Raw genomic sequence first — 16,554 nt, 5'->3', positions numbered from 1 at the left:
GCACTATATAACCAGCATGGCTCAAATCATAGCAGCATCCAGTTATTCACATGCTGTACTTGGTAATGCATCAGTGGTGCTGTACACAGCTTTCAACCTGACACTGTCACTTCTTAAAGATGCAAGCAAAATGTGGAATAATATAAATAATTCAACAGGGTTATTAATGTGTGTGTGTATTTCAAATAATATTTGCTGAAAGGTTCATAGGTAGATATAAATCCCTCCATTTATTTTGTAGCCAGATCGTCATCATCATTTTGGGACCTCAGGCAAAATGGTGAGGGACCTCACTACTAGAGATGGCACTGATCCAATATAGTATCTGATACTAGCAAAAAAAAAAAAAAAGGATGGATTGGATATCTGAGAAAGCATATGGGATATCAGCTCCTGTAACAAATGGTAAAGATTGGAATTGTATTTGGAAAATAATGTTTTTTTAACATATAAAGACACTTTTATATTTTTTTCTTTTGTGAAGATTCTTAAGATTATATTTATTAATTGTGCTTTGTTATATTTATTCTATCTACAATGTGAGTGATTTTTATGTGAAACTGTAAAATGCTTCAGCTAATTTAGTTTTTAAATATAATATAACGTATTATATTAATGTGCTTGTTATATGACCATTTCTATGTTAACAACTGACATCGGGACTTGTATGGATTTAAAAATGTTTGGACTTGCTGCTATGGAGAGGTTTTCTGTGAGGAGATGTATATTTAGCATTTTTGGACGGAGTCTCCCGTGTCAAAGCTTGCTAACACTCAGACTTAAGGATGCAGTTTTTCAGTAACATGATAAGCTGCAATTTTTGTCTTTGACTTCAAGAGACAGAAAAACAGAGAACGACTGCTATAACGTTATATAGCTGCTATAACGTAAGTGCTAACAGGAACGTACTTGTTTCGCAGACTTCCCATGACATTAACTGTAACTATAAACAAATATTTTGATATATTACTCTTTGATAAATAAAAATGGTTAGTGTTGACAATTTGCTGTGGTATAAGCGGATTAAAGCACTTTGGGACATGCGGTTATTGGAAAATGATCAACTTTAGGGTGTAACAGTCACCCTGCATCACTGACTATTTTCCTATAACAACATGCCCTGTTTTATTACTTACATAATGCCATTGTCTTTGCAACCCCAGAAACATATGTACAAGTGAACAGTCCCACCATTAGACTACACTTGTCTTTAACATCAATCCAACATGATCTTCAAAACCTGCTTTCTTTTCAAATGTTTTCTTTAAAAAATCCTTCGCACCAATCCAGAGCCTTTAGAATGAATAGATGAACAACTTTTAGTGTGAAATCCACTCTTTTGAATATTTGACAAAGACAAAAGGCCAAAAACTCATTAATGAGACTCAGTAAATTTATGCCAAGACCCTCTGCAGCTTTAAACAAGAAAGGCCCAGACAGACACTGGCAGTTCGCCTGCCACTGGGCTTAATGACAGAATGCAGCATTCATGAGCATATTAAATACCTTGCTAAAAATGAATAACAAAGGCCTTTGATTTGTTCAGGACAAACTGAGAACTCAGTAATCACAGACTTCATTACAGGTATAAATGCACATTTTATATCATACACACGTTTTGACTATATATGTAACTTTCATGCAGCAAATTAAACAGATATATAAATCTGTGATGTCTGTGAATGAAGTTAGGTAACTGGCTGAAACCTGCCAGGCATTTTAACTAAGTTCACTGGAATTGTAGAGCAGGGTGTGAAGCCTTTGTCTGTCTTGACACTTTGGAAAATACTCATTCAGGCCAAAGGGTTTTCTTTTCTCTTTTTTTTTTAGATCCTCAGCCAGACGCATTTCTCTTCAGACAGTGATTTAACAACCCTTATCGCATTTAACCAGAGTGCCTTGCAAAAATATTCAGCTTCACCAGAAATACTTTCGGAGCAGGTTTGAGAAGGAGCGGTGTGTGCCATCATTAGTTATTTATGCCTTGGGAGTAGAAAGAGATGCTAAGACAAATAGGGAGTGAACTCTGAGGGCTCATTTACTCCTACTGATCGTTATTCGTTATACACGTATTTCGAAGTGTTGTGAAAAGATGCAGCTGTATTTGAAAACGCAGGACTGAAGTAGCTGGGATGTTGTGGAGGTTTAAATACCTCTCATAAAATGAGTCAGCAAATATGCATTGTATTCGACAGAGCCATTAGTCACTCCAGGGTTTTTGAATAACACATCGATCTCCTACTGTGCAACTGATGAATCGCACAAGGTGAAGCCTGGAGCCAAGCAGAAAGTGAGACGCCAACAGGAACAAACAGAAAAGGTCCGAAAAAGTGCAGTGTTTTTAAATTCGAACAGCCTTAAAACGATTTAGCTTAATCATGGTCTTGTGACAGGATTGTGGTTTATGAATGCTATTCATGCTGATTGAAATTTTAATGGACAGGGAATGGATTTTTATGATTTTTCAAAAATCATGTATCATGGTAAAATGTGCAGATATTTGTTAGTCCTGATTCTCCTCTAGTTCTGGCCTGGGGACTTTGATATTATTTTGTCTCATAAACCCAAAATAGAGGTAAAATGACCTGATGTCCTATAGCATGTTGCAACTTCAGTGCAAACAGACTGTGAACTGGCTTGTGCATTTTGGATTTGAGATTTCTTACGGTCACATAAAATGTATATCAGTCTATACTTCCTTTTTTCCCTAAATGCAGAAAACATAATTAGCTATGCCTGTACACGTGCATGCTCTTTCTCCCGCCCATCTCGGCGGTTGTGGGTTAATATTTGATGAGGCAGGAGTGACAGCTCCTGAAATAGAGGAAGGCACACTCTGTGAATCTTCCACATCCATCACTCCACCCTTCACTGCAAGAGGAAGTGAGGTGGGGATTTCTCTCACTGTTGCTGTGGTGATGCAGCTCTGAGTGTGCCGCATGCATGCCGCATCCTTGCAAAGAAAGAATTTTTTTTTTTTTTAAAGTGTGATATGAAATGCAGACTTGAGCCTGACGCTGACCTCAGCAGCAGCAGCATGGCCTACACACACCGGCTTCCCTCCCCCTGTAGCCCAGACAGCGCACAAGTTAATCCATGAATGCTCTCGGACAAAGGCGGCATTAGCTTTCAGAATGACAGACTGAACAGAGAGGGAGGGAGAGATAAAATCTAAATCTCTGCTGACGTTTGCACTGAATTCTGTTCGATGACTTAATGCACAGCACATTCCTCCTCAAGCTGGTGTATGTGTATATATGTGTGTGTGTGTGTGTGTGTGTGTGTGTGTGTGTGTGTGTGATGAAAGACAGAGAGAGTGCAAGTGAGAGAGATACAGGCAGTACCTTTAAGAGAGCTGATCTCATGCTGGATCGACCTGGACGTATCCATGCTCCCGCAGTTCCCACAGCTTCTTCAAGGATGTGTGTATGTGTGTGTGTGTAAGTGCACTGCGCAAAGTGAGTCAGTCCTGCAGTCTCCACTACACTGGTAGATCTAAGCTCTGCTCTCTCTCAGTCGGTAGCTGTACTTGCTGACTTCTGTTTTTCAGTCATTCTCTCTCTCTCTCTCTCTCTCTCTGTCATTCCTGCAAGGGAAGTATGAGAGGAAAATGTACACCCCTCCCTCTCACCCTCCTCTTCCTCCCATGCTTTCTTCCTTCCACCAAACGTCCTATCCCCAGCCTCTGAGACATTATAGCCAATCTGAATGCAGGACAGTTATCATGTTTAATTAATGGGACACTTGGCACCAAGAGGTGGCTGCAGATACTATAAAAGATAGAGAGAGAGAGAGAGAGAGAGAGAGAGAGAGAGAGAGAGAGAAAGCGAGAGAGACTGCCCTCTGTGTCCCTGTATTCTCCTTTTCTCTGTAATTTATTTAACCACTGTTTATTTTGGTCCAGCGCTCCAGCCCAAAGGGTAGTACATAAAAACCCTTTCCATGTATAAAGGTGGCACATTTCTAAAGCAATTCATCCTAAAAACTACCAAAGCCCTACAGTGTTAAGTGAAAAAAGTACTATGTCAGTGAAGCGGGCTTAAGAAAGGGGGCATTTGACAGTAGGCTGTGTGAATCTACAGACTGGGCTAGAAAGAAATCAGCCCCAGACTCCACTTTATACCATTCTGTGTACTTTTACTTATGACCATTGGGGGTGCTGTTTTTCTTAGTCCCAAGTGAAAAATAATCCACCTTAAGATATTTTTGATATCTTAACAGCAAATATGTTGATGTGTATGCCAATAAATTTGTTAGGGTAGGGCTTTTTAGGGTAGGGTTTAGCCCTGCTAGCCCATTTATTCCAGCCAGCCCTAATATGTTTGTACTGAAATGAGAAAACATCAGGAACCACTCTGCTGTCCTGAAAATAGTTCCCTTCACAAAGTAGTAATTCAAAGCAGTCATGCGTGTCTCTATCCTGATGAATGTTTGTTGTGTGTGTGTGTGTGTGTTTTCTTGATGTCAGTGCTGACACTACAATTCACACCACATCACCCAGACATTACACTGACACCATGTCTCAAACACACAGGCTGCGTCCCCATTTAGAAGGACACATGGGCTTCATGTCATGAATGAAAGCCTGCATGCCAGACTAAAAACGATCTTTACATATATACTTAGTGGTCAGGTAAAGCAATTATCCCACACTTCTAAACCACAAAAGCAGTTTACAGAAGAAATACCTGCAGTTCTGAGCTGCATCAGCCCTCTCCGTTCAACACCATCACACAGAGGCACTCCCCATGCAGGAGAGATGACACAGCATTTAAAAAGTAGAATACAGCAGAGAACAAGAACAAGAGAGAGCGCGAGAGAGAAAGAGACCTGCTAGATATATTACTGCAGATCGATTTCTTTCTCTCGCTCGCAAAACCTTAAGAGGAAACATACTGTAGGATAAAGGACATTTGGGAGCCAACATCGTTTTTATAGTTATACGGCCATAAATCAACAACTAGGATACAAGTACCAAAAGAACCCATACATCCATCCATCCATCCATCTTCCATACCGCTTATCCTACACACGGTCACGGGGAGCCTGGAGCCTATCCCAGGGGGCTTGGGGCACAAGGCAGGGCACACCCTGGATGGGGTGCCAACCCATCACTGGACACAAACGCACACACACTCACACAACCATTCACACACTACAGACAATTTAGAGACGCCAATCAGCCTACAACTCATGTCTTTGGACTGGGGAAGAAACCGGAGTACCCGGAGGAAACCCCAAAGCACGGGGAGAACATGCAAACTCCACGCATACGGGGCAGAGGTGAGAATCGAACTCCCAATCCCAGAGGTGCGAGGCAAATGTTTTACTCTACAGTTAATTTGGGTTAACTTGGGATTTCTTGCTACTGCTAAAGAATCAGGAAGTTTATGCCAAATAGTTATCTATATATTTCACAGGGGGCACACGGTGGCTTAGTGGTTAGCACGTTCGCCTCACGGGGTCCGGGGTCCGGGGTTCGAGTCCCGCCGGGGCCGTGTGTGCGGAGTTTGCATGTTCTCCCCATGCTGTGGGGGTTTCCTCCGGGTACTCCGGTTTCCTCCCCCAGTCCAAAGACATGCATGGTAGGCTGATTGGCGTGTCCAAAGTGTCCGCAGTGTATGAATGGGTGTGTGAGTGTGTATGTGATTGTGCCCTGCGATGGACTGGCACCCTGTCCAGGGTGTACCCTGCCCTGTGCCCGATGCTCCCTGGGATAGGCTCCAGGTTCCCCCGCGACCCTGAAAAGGAGTAAACGGTAGCGGATGGATATTTCACAGGCATTTCAAGTTTAACATTGCTGATATTCAAAAATAAATAAAATTACACTAAGAATAAGTAAAATATGAGTAAAAACAGTAGGGTTCCAGGACCTTCTGTGCTTGGACCCCTAATAAAAATGCAGTGTAAAACACAGTGTACACTGCACAGATGTGCACTTCCCCAAAACCCAAGGTTCTGCCCAGAAAACCCAAGTTTATGCCAAAATCTCACCCTTGCTTCAGTGGATACTCTTAACTGTATACTGTAGATGTGTACCCAAGAACTGCTGCTGCAATCATAAAGACTGTCTTTTGCTCATCACCAGACTCTTATCACAACCTACTCATTGTGACCTATGTTAAAAATGGATTAAACTGTTCCAAAATGGATGTCCCATAACAGTACAGTGTACACAGTGAACTAAGTTATCCATCACTAAACATGACACACTTATAACAAATAGTAGGTGAACGCTCAGTTGAACACAAGCCTTCATAGACCAGTTTCCACCACAATTCGTTTTGCTCCACTGCAATTCTTACTAAAGCATACTGCTGATTTAGAAACATCTAATTTGTAAAGAAGTCACTTTTTTCATTAACACTGTGCTGCAAGCTTGCTTCTAAATGTCAAAACAAACTAACTTTTATTGGGAGAACAATGCATTAACCTGATTGGGTTAATCCTAATTCTCACTTTAGCATCAGGTAGCTGCAAAGAAAGAGAGGGTTAAATAAATTTTAATAAAATTGTTTTTTTAATGGATGTTTTCAGATTTTATGGATTGTTGAATGTAAAGGTGACTATAAATAGGCTGAACTTCATTTGCTCTATGTTTAGTAAGTATTTTGTGGAACGTGAACCCACTTCACCTCTGAAAACAGATCATAAGTAATCTTTAGATTTGTCAACAACAAAAATTCCAAATGGTTTGCTCCAACTAGACAATTCCTACCGTAGAAAATGACTAATCTCTCACAATTTATAGATTACTGTGACGGACGTACTGTACATCCTATCCAGGGTGTATCCCTCCCTTGTGGCCAGTATTCCTGGAATAGGCTCTACCACGACCCAGCCAAGAATTAAGCTGTTACTGAAAGAATGAATTTATAGATTAGGTATTCTATGATATGTAACTAGTATGATTGGGACAAGGGCATGATATTTACCCAAATCAAATTCTGAAGGCTATAAATAATCGTAATACAAGGCATCAGAGTCTATTCTTGGTGAATAGTGCAGAATTTAATCTGCTCTCCTATTGAATTGGGACAGATTCCAAGCAGCTGTTGCAGTGTGGAAAATGGTGAGGCCTCGGGTCTGAGACCTTGAGTGGGCGGACGACCTAAGAGGGAGATGGGTGGGGCTGCAGTGTACTGAAAACCTACCCTCCTGCAGGGACTCATAAGAAAGAAACGCAGAAGACACACACACACACACACACACACACACACACACACACACACACACATATTTATCCAGCCAGATTTCAAAACACAGATTTAATCCTGGTGCTACATTAATAGTATCCTAATTTATTGAGCCTTAAAATTAGTCCAAACTTGTAGAAGCACAGATAGTTATTTCTGTATGCTATGACTAATACAAGCCTTGGTTTAATTTCACAGATACTATGCAACTGTCCAGAGAGATATCAGGATCAGAGAGTGATATGAAAACCACAGGGAAGTGCTCTCACTATCTCTTACATAGCAACAGTCACAGCAACAATCACATGGTAAAACTTGACTGAGGGACTAAGGAACAGAACAACATACTGTAGAATACACATACATTAACAGAGTATACTGGCTAGTAGGATGTCAAATTCCTGTATTTAAAAAAAAAAAAAAAAAAAAAAAAAAAAACCACCTTTGATTTTCAATTAGTTAAATATTAAATGTGTGAATGCATTGGAATATTACTTCCTATAATGTTATACTTTATACATTAGCAGTAGTGCTACACTACACAGAAGATTAAAATCGCAAAGTTGCAATATCATAAACTTTAATGTTTCAGACTCACTTCCATTTATTTTCCACTGTAATGTTTTGTATCACTGATATTTAGCTTGGTTTTATACTTCTTAGGCAATTCAGAATCCATGCCAAATTTAGTCATCTTCACAAATGAGTAATTTTCATGCCCTCCAATATCCAGTTAGGCTAAATTTCAAATAGCTTCTTATTCACTATATATGCTTGCTTCATGGGGAATGGCATAATGGTGCTATACAATCTACATATTGCACTTCATGGCCAGTAGAACTCCATTTCAGACTCAGCCACAGGAAAAGTGTGACTGTGGAAAGTATAAATAACTACTTACCTGTAATATCAAAAAAAATAAATTAAATAAAATTAAAATTTTATACATAATAACAGGCATTTATTCTAAGCCATTTTCCATAAATAAAATCACACAACGCTCATTCAGTTTATGAAACTAAAAGTAGAATTTGTGGCATAATTTATTCAAAAATCATCTAGTGAATTTTAACTCATGGCTTTAGTTTGTGCATACCATCAGGGTTTTTAACTAGCATTAATTATTTGAGCAATGTTATTTTTTGTCATAATAAATAAATATCACGTAAAGGTTGCTTGGTGTTTTTCTCTTCAGCTGCCCTTGTAACTGAAAGACAAACAATCTGACTGAAGTGCTGATTTTAGTCAGCATGTGCATTATTCTCTAGCTTAGAAACCCTTTATGTAGGAAATCTTTTTTATTATTAGAGACTCATTAATATGAACAGTCAGACACAGGCCGTTTGAAGCACTGCTCTGCGGCTTTAGGCCTCTTTCAGAATTTAATCACCATTAATAAAGTTATTTTTCATTTGTCTAGAGAACATCCTCCTTACGGATACTTTGAAGACGTGCCGGGAGGTTTTCTGAAACGCTACGCAACTTTGTACTGCCAAAACTTTCTCTTTAAAGTTATCTAGATATGAAAACAATAAAATACAATTTATGTTTGGGGCACACATTAGTAACCTGGTATTTAGGACAGTATTTGAATACAGCCCTCCTAATACTTGAGAAATAATATTTTTATGAACAACAAAAGAAAAAAAAAAAACATAGTTTCAAGCTTCAAAGAAAGAAAGAATGACGAGTTTCTCCTCCTGACACAATCAGTATTTTATCATGGGAGGTAAGGCTTATGAATAACAATGATCTGAAACAAGGGCAGGTGTGTTGAAGACAAAACTTTCAGTCTTTCTGCCAGACAGATAACCAGTGTGTTGACTCACAACATTTGATGTATTGTTTAAAGAGAATTTTAAGTCACTGTCTAAAATTGGTCATTTAAGTTTATTTTTCATGTTCATGGGACAACATGGTGTTCTCCCTTTATCCACCTGGTCTTCCTCAGGGTTGTCTGGTTTCCTCCCACTGTTCAAAAACATGTCAACATGTAGGGTTAGGGTTAGGGTTAAGGTTAGGGTTAGGTGGACTGATTGCTCTAAATTGCCTCTTGAATGAGAATGTGAAAAAATGTCTGATGAATTACAATAGAGCGTTTTCACCACCCACTTCAGCTTTGTTACAGAATAGAAAGACATTAATGTTAATATTTGATATGAAATGAGAGTTCCTTTGCTTGAGTGTGTCAATTAGACCATATATGGGAATGTGAGAGTGTCTTTGAGTCGATAAATGGAAGTCAGAAGTAGTACAAAGAAGGAAATATCTAAGATTTTGGGATCCAACTAACCAAGCCATGAGCCAAACTGACATTAAGTCTGAAAGGATTTTGTTATTTAACTTAAATATGACTTTTAAAAATCCTCTTAGACATCCTGCTAGATTGGCTAATGCTAGCTAGCTGTCTAATGCTAAGAGTGAAGAATATTTACATTTATGAATAGGACTAAAACAACTGGTATTAGCAAAGAGTATTCATATTCATAAACATGACTAACCATCTTTTCAAAATTCCTGCCATATTAGCTGGTGTTAGCCAGCATTCTACTGTTAGCAAAGAAGATTATTAAAACTCATACATATGATAAAATCCTTTCAGAATTCCTATCAGTTTGGTTCATGTTAGCTAGCTGAAGACCAAAATCTGTCATAGCAGTGATTTCATTCTGACATCCATATATGAAATTCAGAAGTGGTTATGAAAACTAATCATCTTTGTTAAATCTAGACATTAGATGTTAGTACATCAGATAATCTGATACCCAGGCCCATGTTAAATCATTACTACCAGAGATGTACTTAAATTGACGTTTTATAAGAAATAAAAAATATTTTAAGACATATGATCACTGGAATATGATCTAATGAGGTGTATTGTGTTTAGATGTCTAGTGGATCAGGATGCTTGAAAGAAATTAATGAAGGCTACTTTATCTCTGTAATTATTTTTTTTCTAGCATTACCCTGCTAGCTAACTTGTACTATCCTGACAGGATTTCTGAGCTGAATATTCATAACATGTTTACAGATATTCACTGTCAGTGCTAGGTAAATAGATAACTAAAGTTTTATACATGCTGATCCGAATATACACACACAGCACTTGTCCTAGATCAACACTACTCATGTGGGATCAAATCTGTATTCAATTTTCTCTTTGTGAGAACCCAAAGTCTGCAGTCTGTGATTGTAGGTGAAATCCGTAAGCCATCCGTAAGGATGAAAATAACACACGCATGAACTTGACACAGGATTCCTGGCATCAGTCTGGCATTACGTGCCAATATTAGAGTCAGAAATTGCAGATCTGCATGTCTGAGCTGCAGCGTATCCAGTGCTGTGAGATCCTGCTATGCGATACAATGTTTGTGGTTTTGTACTACGCTTGTTTCTAATCTGAAAGTTGTTTTTTCCTACCACAATAAGCGAACTGTGATTGCAATTTAAACAACTGTAATTCTGTAATCAGGCTGTTTCTGTAAGCTGATCTTAGGCTCTATTTTTGTGCAGACCTACCACTTACTTAGCTGCTATTAGAGACTGTGTTCTTGTCATGAAGTACTTTGTATGAGGAACTCGGATTACTGTTCCACATCATGGTCAAAGAGATGAAGAGTTACAGCTATGTGTGGTGTCATAGTGACATAGTGACAGCAATCACAAACGTCTGAATGCATTGTAAACCTGGCAACACCACAGTGCCAGACAAGCAATATGAGAAATCAGGTCTGTCTCACTGCATGGCTAATGAAAAAAAAACAGGAAAAAATAAATAAATATCCTTTCCACCTCAAAACAGTCAAAAGGTGGATGATATCACATGTCACACTTATTTTCAGTCCTTCCAATGGTCCGATATGAGAATGAATGGAAATCCATAAACATTTTAATGCTTTAAATGAAAGGATGATAGACTATTCTGTTGGAAACTGTGACAGAATAAAAAAAAAAGTGAATCTTGCATATGTGAAATTTTATATGTGAAAAGAGAAAGAAAGGGAAAGAGAGAATGATCTCCCTTGTAATATAGTAATCCCACTTTTCCATCCCAATCTGAATTAAAGACATTATATCACTTAAAATGTCCAATGTTAATTGGTAATTCTATTAATGATTTTTACACCAAATCATTTTAGTTGTATTAATTCCTGCAGGTCAGAAAAACAAGTCCTGATCATGGCAAAACTCATGTAGTGTCTAATGGTGCAGCAATGTCCAACCCCTCAGAAAAGGCCAACACTACAACATGAGAAGGAGGAGGAGGAGGAGGAGAAGAAGAAGGAGCAGAAGGAGAAGGAGAAGAAGAAGAAGAAGGAGGAACAGATTTTTTAGTATAATTAGTATTTTCCAGGAAAAGTTGTCTGAAGCTAATCTGATTTTATATGACTAGGATGTTGTCTTTAATTATGCTACATCCTCCAGTGTAAGACTGGTGAGTTCATTGTCATTTCGACTCATCCCAATACCGTGCATCCACGGTTAGTTCAAGTAGACTATTGAAAATTTTAAAACGATTTCCTGTGACTTTGGACACTTGACCATCACGTCCATATATGGTTTTTTTTTTCCCCACAGAGTTAAAAGCACACAATTCTACTGGATGTCTTTGTATGCTGTAGCATTAAAATTTCCCTTCACTGGAATTATAAGCCCATGTTCCAGCATGACAATCCCACTGTGCACAAAGCAAGCTCCATGAAGACATGGTTTGCCAAGGTTGGAGTGGAAGAAGATGAGTGACCATCAAAGAGCCCCGACTTCAACCCCACTGAACACCTTTGGGATGAACTGGAACGCAAAGATGTTCTTAAAATGTGAGGTAGTATTTCAGGAAACAAATTCCACTGGCACACTGGACGAAGGGAGTGGACTGCTCTCGAGCTCGAGCCAGTGAGGGCTTATTGAGGGAACCTGATTTATTATGCTAACCTTGAATATTTTACCATCATGTTCTTACACAATTATTCCACATTCCTCAGAAACCCTGCTAGAGATCCTGATGTTCACTGGGCTGATAACCTTGTGTGACATGTTTTATATGTAGCAAACCCTTAATAAGTTTAATAAAATTAGCATATAACTGTATGTTTGATGCAGTGGAGCTCCCCCTATTGAAATCATGACATAAAATGATATAAAATGATGGAGTTTAACAGTTTATTCATTTAAGTATAAACAATTTCAAAAAATGTCATTTCTTTACATTTGGTAGTGAAGATGAGGAGATAGGTGGCATAATACTGGCCAACCCCTAATGCTTCAGGGTATTATTATAGTCTTAGCTAGTGAACGTTACTGCACATAGGCCTGTGTCTTTACCTTGTATAAGGGTTCTTAAGCCAGACAGCAGACTGAGACTTAATCTGACTCAACTCACTATTGGATGGCTTTCTTAAACAGAAGAACTGTTGGTCCTAAAACATTGTGCAAGACATCTCAACATTTTATGCTTGGATTGACTATAAACCAATGATAACATGTATGGTGGCCAGGGAAAACCCTTTACATTTGACATTTTCAACTATAAATAGTTCCAAAAACAATAGGCTTTCTGAAATATGTTTCTCTTTTGCATGCATCTCAACCACAAGTAAAGTTCTAGCATTTGACAGTCTGTTTATCCCCAAAAGTAAAAATTACATTGGAAAAATTACATTTAAATATTTTATTTCAACTGCGTCACAGGAACACCACAGACAATTTGACCACTTGTGTCTGATCTACACATGCTGGCTGAAGTTAGACTTGTCAATATTCATGTTTCTGACCTGTAGCAACAGCCATATATTTTATATATATATTATTATTTAAGGCTTTATTATAGTAAAGCCTTGTCTTGGTTAGCCATCTTAAAATATGGAGAAATTCATGGAATCTAATTTGAATAAATAAATAAATAAATAAAACAGTGCTCCATGTCCTTGTCTATGAATTCTGAAATATTAAAGTTATGAAAGTGAGGCGTGGCAGTCTGGAACTGATGGTTTCTTAGAGTATAGTATTAAGCATTAAGTGTGTGTGAGTAAGAGACAGAGCATTTAAGTATTTAAAACTCTAAACAAAAGATCAATCAAGTGCTTAAAGGCCATCTGTCTGTCAAAGCTAACACGGCTGTAAGCATGACTGCAAAAACACAAACTGATGTAACATGCCCTCTTATTTAGTCTGCAGTGTTATAACACTGGATGTGACCTCATCTATTTGACAGATTTGAACAATTTCACACTAGTAAGTGAACATAGACTTCTGTGAGAGCATACCATGCCTCCAATTCTACAGATAGGCAGGTCAGAGCAAGTTGAGGTCAGAGGTCATCTCCTGTTTTCAGTACAGCAGATGTGGTGGGACTGAGAGGCATTGCGAGTTTGGTGAGGGGGGGTCATGCATCTTCAAAAGGAGCTCATGAAAACTGACACTGCCCATCTGGAGAGCATGGGGAGTCCTCAGTAGAAAATGTCCATGCAGATTAGATGTACGAACAGTTTATGTAATAAAAGTTAGTGATTTGAGAGGATGATGTGCAAAACTTTTAAACTAGTTGGAATAGAAGCAGCAGATTGTTTCAGTTAAATCCACTTAAGTGTAATAGATCAAACTATAGTATTTGTTAGAGTCAATAAACATCACAGTGATAAGTAAAGAAAAAAAAACACTATAGGGCATGCTATTATAAAAAATGATGTGGCCCGAGAAGACACGAGTTACTGTTGATTATTTTCCAATAATAGCGCCTCCCCATTTACTCCTCTTATACAACAGCAAAGATTTATTTATTTATTTAACAATTTATTACAGAAAGGCATGTCATACTTCTTATCAATTTATAGTTACATCTTATGTTGTGGAAGTTCTGCAAAACAAGTTAGTTCCCGTTATCACTTAAGTTACAGCAGCTATAAACAGTCATTCCTTCACCAGCATTTCTCTTCTCTCTCAGGAAGTTAATAAGACAAAAAAAATGCAGCTTGTGATGGTACCAAGAGACCAGAAAGCCACAAACTCCTGTGTACTGAATACTTAACTGTGGTGGAAAACTTACACAAAAATGTTAAACAAAAGTATTTTCTCCTTACAGAAAGATTCACCAAATTAACAACTGTGTATTTCTCTTTGTTAATTAAATGCACATTTAAAAAAAAAACAAAAAAAAAACTGTTAATAATTAGGTTTAGATTATGTGGAGCACTATACAAGTCTTTGTGAATAAATAAATTCTATGTATTAAATACTTCAGGCATCTGTGAGCTGATCCACTGTTACAACTGTTTGGTTGTTTTCTTTTATGCCACCTTCTCTCTTAATGAGGAACATATGGGGTAGGTTGATTCAGGACAGACACTTTAAAGTGCTTGCAAGACAGTTTCATGTAGTGGCCATGTGACTCTCTTAAGGCTTGATGGTCTTATTTAGACTGAAGCATATAACAATTACATTAATCAGCAGCAAATGTACATAATTTGTGTTATTTAAATGTATCATTTACAATCATCAATTCAATTTCAATTCCAGAAAAACTGTGATTGACAATTTTGCACTGCATCTGCCTAGTTTCTAGTGTCAGGTTTCTATTTACATTTTTGGCCCAGAAATTAGCTCCGCTCCCAGCTAGCAGCTACTCAGCTCTGATTCATTTTCTTGAAAAGCACAAGGCACATGCAGTTTCATCAGATGGGGTGGAGTTGGTAAGGGAGAGCTTTTCAATGCTTTTATTCATTTATCTTCAGTAACCACTTTACACAGTGGATCTGGAGCCTATCCTGGGAACACTGGATGCTAGGTGGGAATACACCCTGGATGGAATGGCAGTCCATCACAGGGCATCATATGTGAATGTGTGTGCATAAGATCATGCAATCTTATTCCTGTTTTGTGTCTAAACATTCAATAGGAAGACATGTGTATACGCAGTGAAACTATGAATCTGGAGTCAACTTGTGCAACGTACAACTTGTGCAAGTTCTCCCACCAGTCTCCACTCGGCTAATCCAAGGACATAGCTTTGGTTTTAAAAGTGGGCTGAGAACACCCTGTATTGCCAACTCTATTCAGCGGATATTAGCTAATGCATGTTTAAAATGTCAAAAAGATGATGTGATAGACTATCTGGTATATTATTTGAACCATTTTGTGGCATAATAATAGATTATACCTTATTTCTTAAAGAAGGATGAAGTTTTTGGTCATGATACCACAAACTAACTATTTACATATTTGGATATTAGCACCAAACCATCTTTTTTTTTTTTCTATCTTTGTACAAAATACTATCATTTCTATCCAGACCTCAGACAAAATGAAGCAGTGGTAGAGAGAAGTTGGTAAATGGCTTTGGATGGAATAACTATCTTTTATTACTTGTGAACACAGCCAAGAACGTTTAAAATGAAATAGTCCATGTGTGGGACCAACACTGGTGATCAGTGATTGGTCTTTGGGTAGAGTGGTTATCACTGATTGATCTTTGGGAACAAAGGTGATCATTGATTGATCTTTGGGTAGAGTGGTTATCACTGATTGATCTTTGGGAACAAAGGTGATCATTGATTGATCTTTGGGAACAAAGGTGATCATTGATTGATCTTTGGGAACAAAGGTGATCAGTGATTGGTCGTTGGGAACAGTAATGATCAATGGTTGATCATTGGGAACAGTGGTGAATCAGAGATGGTGGTCCTTTTATAATATAATATATATTTGCTAGGCTTTTCGCTGTTTTAAATAAAATCACCAAATCCAGCGACAAAGACATTAAGTTGGCAATGCTAGGCAAACCACAATGGGGTATTTATCGGCCATTCTTTTGGAAGCAGAAATTGGATTTTGAGGTAACTACACTTATGATTTGATCCTAGAACAGCAGTTCTTGTTCAGCTATGTAAAACTTGTACATCAGAACTACACTGACTAGTACAATTATTTAGTACTTAAAAGCTTATGCTAAATGTAATGGCTAAAAATGCTCCTGTGTATAAGATTACAGTGGTTGGGTGAGTAGAGTTCCTGTCTGTGATCAAAAATTGGGCCAGTATTTATAGTCATCCCTCCTTAGCCCCCAAGCTCCAGACAGGAACAGGATTATGGGACAGGGTGGCTCAACACTGACTATATGGATAGTTTAAGGGTAATGATATCATTATAGATGATCAGATTAGTGAGATTAGCATGAATTGAGTTCTTTTACACACTCAATCAGTGCATTTATGGCTGCCGTTTGATTACCTCACTATATTATCACATTTTGTTAAATTATTGTTTTCTGATGCTGGAAACAGGTTTTGAATGGATGCTCAAAATACGATCTAATGTGAGGATCGCATAAACAGTTTAGAAACTGTTTACACTCAGTAATGATGTC

The 16,554-nt window shown here is 38.1% G+C and overlaps 1 protein-coding gene across 4 annotated transcripts in view; it reads right to left on the bottom strand.

Annotated features, from left to right (window-relative positions):
- pleca (plectin a) overlaps positions 1-16,554 on the bottom strand; it is a 116,538-nt gene that overhangs the window by 77,151 nt on the left and 22,833 nt on the right. Inside the window, exon 1 of one of the 4 annotated variants that reach the window (XM_053612512.1) lies at positions 3,345-3,582. The exons of the other annotated variants lie outside the window; for them this stretch is intronic. Within the exon in view, the coding sequence (XP_053468487.1) occupies positions 3,345-3,390 (46 nt within the window). The 5' untranslated portion in view covers positions 3,391-3,582. Of the gene's footprint in view, positions 1-3,344; positions 3,583-16,554 lie in introns of those variants that run through there. 4 annotated transcript variants of the gene reach the window in all.

This window comes from Ictalurus furcatus, chromosome 24, assembly GCF_023375685.1.
Source record: "Ictalurus furcatus strain D&B chromosome 24, Billie_1.0, whole genome shotgun sequence".
Lineage (NCBI taxonomy): Eukaryota > Metazoa > Chordata > Actinopteri > Siluriformes > Ictaluridae > Ictalurus > Ictalurus furcatus.
This window is presented reverse-complemented; position numbering and strand designations above follow the sequence as displayed.